The 5,000-nt window shown below is 44.0% G+C and overlaps 1 protein-coding gene across 1 annotated transcript in view; it reads right to left on the bottom strand.

Moving 5' to 3' along the window:
• Positions 1–757: 757 nt before the first annotated feature.
• The window catches only part of LOC115827019 (protein phosphatase 1 regulatory subunit 12A), a 19,954-nt gene continuing 15,711 nt past the window's right edge, over positions 758–5,000 (bottom strand). Inside the window, exons 16-25 of the mRNA XM_030790974.1 lie at positions 4,333–4,452; positions 3,625–3,721; positions 3,426–3,511; positions 3,138–3,194; positions 2,924–2,946; positions 2,751–2,814; positions 1,552–1,656; positions 1,338–1,388; positions 1,115–1,165; positions 758–866 (exon numbers count right to left, since the gene is read on the bottom strand). Of these exons, the coding sequence (XP_030646834.1) occupies positions 780–866; positions 1,115–1,165; positions 1,338–1,388; positions 1,552–1,656; positions 2,751–2,814; positions 2,924–2,946; positions 3,138–3,194; positions 3,426–3,511; positions 3,625–3,721; positions 4,333–4,452 (741 nt within the window). The 3' untranslated portion in view covers positions 758–779. The remainder of the gene's footprint in view (positions 867–1,114; positions 1,166–1,337; positions 1,389–1,551; positions 1,657–2,750; positions 2,815–2,923; positions 2,947–3,137; positions 3,195–3,425; positions 3,512–3,624; positions 3,722–4,332; positions 4,453–5,000) is intronic.

Here is a 5,000-nt window from a genome sequence, read left to right as displayed (position 1 = left end):
AGTTTGTTTCTATACAGTGCTCCATGTCTGTGATTGGTTGAGGAAAGCACTCACCTGATTCATAGGTAAGGCACTCAGCCTCTCTTTATGTAGTGGCATAAAAAAAAACCCCAAAAAACAATAGGAATCTGTCCCTCAGGTACCGGACCAGAGCACCACTGAGACGCATGGATCTAGCTCAAATATTCACGGGGAGTGTGTATGTGTGGGACGGGACTAGATCGAGTGGACAGAAAGGTGCAGAAGTATTGCAGGCCTAAGTTGCCTTACACTTGTGGAATGTGTGTTGACAGTGTTTGTGTGAGGTCACACTTGAAGGAATGTGGCTATGTGGCTGTGCTTGTGTGTGTGTGTGTGTGTGCGCGCGTGCTTGTATATGTATGTGAGTGTGTGTTTTGTTGAATTCCAACTATCAGTATTAGACTCCTAAACACAGGTGACAGTGGGATTAAGTAGTTAAGTGCTGGGTAAAACACACACACACACACACACACACACACACACACACACATATATACATACACACACAGATGGTGCAGAAGTCACCAGGAGCAGAAACACAAGGGTCAGGTCAGAGTACAGTTGAACAGAACGGTGCTCAAAAAAAAAAAAAAAAAAGTGACATTCCCAAACTCGTCTGGTCTTCCTCCCCCCTCAGAACTTCTTCTTTGGCACTTGGAGGGATTTGAGGAGGAGGGGGAGGGGTAGACTGTCTCTCATTCTCTTTTTCCCCATCTCTCTCTCTTCTCTCCTGCTCTCTCTCTCTTTCTTGTCCTTGTCTATTTTGAGAGCTTGCTGATGACTCGAATGAGTGCCCCGTTCTCATCCTTCAGTCTCTGGTTATCGGCTCTCAGGTCCCCGAGAACCTAGCAAACAAAAAAACAAACAAACAACACACAAACAAACATGTTTATTCACTCAGGAATGTCTGAGTACAACACAAAATGTTTATGAAATGTTACGAAGTGACGAAGAAAACACATTTTTAATGGATAAACACACTGCTCTATTCACTGCCCTGCTGCTTCAACGTGTTTGGTGTCTCAGGACCAATCAAGCGGCAGAACCGTACGTATAAACCAATCAGATTAAATCATCTACAGTAAATACTGACCTTCAGCTCCTCCTCCAACTCAGCCACCCGCCTCTCCAACATCCTCCTCTCCTGAGAGGGAGAGCGAGAGAGAGGGAGAAAGAGAGAGAGAGAGAGGGAGAGAGAGAGAGAGAGAGAATGAGACAGGCCTGTGATGGATGTTTACAGTACACATACCTTGTGTGATGGTATGATCATCAAGTGAAAGAGAAAGAAGGAGAGAACGAACGAGAGAGAATTTCACCTTCTTCTCCAGCTCCAGCAGAGCTGTACAATCACTGAACTTCTCCTGTCTCTGTGAAACACAACACACTCATTTACTCACACACACTCGTTTACTTAGACACATCTAATGAACAAATACTCATGCAGACATGGTCATATGCAAACACACAGCTCTTATCAGTGTCAGCAGGCCAAAAGTGTGTATGTGTGTGTGTGTGTGAGATAGCTCATACCTGTGTGGCTTTCTCCAGTTCTACTCTGGTCAGAGAGACGATCCTCTGAGTGTCCTGAAGTTGAGACTGTAGCTGCCCATTCTCCCTCGACACCTCCTCAAATAACTAACACACAACAATACATTACACCCGCTCTCCCTCCACACCTCCTCAAATAACTAACACACAACAATACATTATACCCGCTCTCCCTCCACACCTCCTCAAATAACTAACACACCCGCTCTCCCTCGACACCTCCTCAAATAACTAACACACAACAATACATTACACCTGCTCTCCCTCCACACCTCCTCAAACAACTAACACACAACAACACATTGCACCCGCTCTCCCTCCACACCTCCTCAAACAACACATAATAATAACATACACCTGCTCTCCCTCCACACCTCCTCAAACAACACATAATAATAACATACAACTGCTCTTCCTCCACACCTCCTCAAATAACTAACACACAACAATACATTACACCCGCTCTCCCTCCACACCTCCTCAAACAACTAACACACAACAACACATTACACCCGCTCTCCCTCCACACCTCCTCAAACACATAATAATAACATACACCTGCTCTCCCTCCACACCTCCTCAAACAACACATAATAATAACATACAACTGCTCTTCCTCCACACCTCCTCAAATAACTAACACACAACAATACATTACACCCGCTCTCCCTCCACACCTCCTCAAACAACTAACACACAACAATACATTACACCCGCTCTCCCTCCACACCTCCTCAAATAACTAACACACTCGCTCTCCCTTCACACCTCCTCAAATAACTAACACACTCGCTCTCCCTTCACACCTCCTCAAACAACTAACACACAACAATACATTACAGCCGCTCTCCCTCCACACCTCCTCAAACAACTAACACACAATAATAACTTGCACACAAACGTCATTATACATGCGCACACACACAGTCTCTCAAATACCTAACACACAAACATTCTTATACACACATGGTCGCTCAAATACCTTACACAAGCAAAACACAAAACATCCTTATAAGCACACACACTCTCTCAAAAACTCTCTAATGACACAGAGATAACACATCTACACACACACACACACACACACACACACACACACAGTCTCTCACACATAAGACCACAGGCAATACATGTACGTTTCTTTGCAAAAAAAAAAACCCCACAAACATCCAAACACACACCTTTTTGTAGTCCTTAGTTTCAGAGTCTCTTCCTAAGATACAATCGTTCAAGGCTAGATCAGACCTGAGAGAGAGAGAGAGAGAGGAGGGGGGTATATTAAAAAGGCTGAAAAGTTGTAAATAAAAGTTGTGTGGCATGTAAAAGATATTTGACACAAAAGTCATACACATACCTGCTGCTTGTATACCTCTGCGTCTGTATGAGGGAAGAGAGAGTGAGTGTGCATAGTAAACAACAACAACACCACACACAAACACACCCAAAATGAACCTCTATACACACTGACCTGTACTCACTGTTACTGAATCAAATCGGTTTATCATGCACAACCACAGAGGACGACAAGAGTGACTGACAGACAGAGAAAAAATATTGATTGGTCAGACCTGTGGGTCCCGCCCACCACTGCCCTCTTCTTCTCCACTGTGTTCATTGTCGTCGTCCTGGAAACAATCCATGGTCAGAGGGTCAGAGGTCAGCTGAGTGCATCCTTCTTCAAAAGAACTTTATTGAAATCATGAAATATTGTGGACAGGTGAGAGCTCTAAATGCTCTGATGCAAATTCGGTCAGTATCTAAAAAACGGAGGTTTCACTCAGACGAAGACAAAAACAAGCTAAAACAATAAACGAGTTTTAGGAAAGGTGGAATGAGAGATGACTCCTCTCCCTTGCCTCTCCTCCTCTGTTTCTCCTCCGTGCTCTTGCTCTTCTCCTCTCTCTCGCTCGTTCCTCAACCTCCGCCACAGTGTTCTCTATATCTGACACGTGCGCGTACAGAACAGCCCATCAGAACCGACACACACGCACACGGAAACGAAATACACGTATGTTAATCTGACTCTCATGTTTGGGGTTTGAGGTCAAAGGTTACCTTTCTTGTCTGGGGGTCGTGGAGTGCCTGCCGGATGCGTGAGGCCCAGCAGGTCTGATTTCTGCAGACTCGCAATGCGAGACCTCCAGCTCACCTCCTGTACACACACACACGCACATACACACACACACGCACATACACACACACACGCGCACAGTTACTAACAAAAACAGTTGGAGACTGTAAAGTCCACATTCATGAGGGTGGGGAGTAGGTTCCATCCTGACAGTGGTAGTTCCGTGAAAGGGATCTAATCAGTCTTGTCATTCACTGACAGGTAACAGAGCTGATCTCTATTCACCAAGATTTATACATCTAAACAATGACTACAGTATATGGACTTAAACTGGGCTCTGCTCTAAATTAGAGAGCACAGTTATCTCAAAATACTACTGTTGGTATCTCACGTGCCAACCATTTTCAGGTTCTATAACTTAGAGTAATGTTGGTTAAAGTGGAACATAATGAAGTTTAAAATTCACGCTAAACCCAAAAACGAACAAAAACTCGAATTAAAAAAACTCAACATTTTCAGTCAGTCCAGCCTGTGACATTAGGTTTTAGTTGGCATTTGGAGGTGCTCAGCAATTTCTGGCATTATATTTTATTCAGGTTTGCAGTGTGCACTACTTTATACACACCATACACACACGCACTCAAAGACAGGACACGTAGAAATATAATAATGAAAAGTGGAACTGCCCTAACCCCATCCTCTCCCTTCTTCTGTCTTCCATCTTTTTCATCCTCCTCTTTCTTCCTTTCTTTTGCCTTGTGTTCCGTCTTTATAGTCATCTGCGCATCCTGCAGGTCGTCGAGAGTAACACCCTGCAGACAAGCAAAACAGAATACATCACACACACACACACACACACACACACACACACACACACACACACACAGACACACACACACAGACCGTCGTAAGAAGAAAGACTCTCCCATACAATCACTGGTTGTCCTTTGTTTTTTCCCTTTTTTTTTGAGACTAGAAAAGTCTGTTTCATACAAAGCTATCAGAGAGAAAATGTCACAGGAGGTTTCTGGGACATACTGTTTTAGTCTTAATCCTGATACTTCACTAAGGAGTGTGTGGAGTCTGTGTTAACTTCAAGGCCCAGTTAATGCTTTACTATAACAGAGGCTGTGACCAGTTGGCTAATTCATTTGGTATGTGATTAGTTGGTCAGTTAGGCTCTAGTTGGTTAGTTTGCTGTTCATTCATAAAAAGCTTTAGTAGCTACGTGGTAGCTTCCTCTGGCAATGACTGAGCTCATTATAAAATTGTGTTTGATGTATGTGCTGGGTGTGGAGCTTAGGTGTGGTACAAAATGGTCATGAGAGGCTGATCTGGGATCAGTAGGTAGGGGCAGACT

Source organism: Chanos chanos, chromosome 13, assembly GCF_902362185.1.
Source record: "Chanos chanos chromosome 13, fChaCha1.1, whole genome shotgun sequence".
In the NCBI taxonomy this organism is placed as follows: domain Eukaryota; kingdom Metazoa; phylum Chordata; class Actinopteri; order Gonorynchiformes; family Chanidae; genus Chanos; species Chanos chanos.
This window is presented reverse-complemented; position numbering and strand designations above follow the sequence as displayed.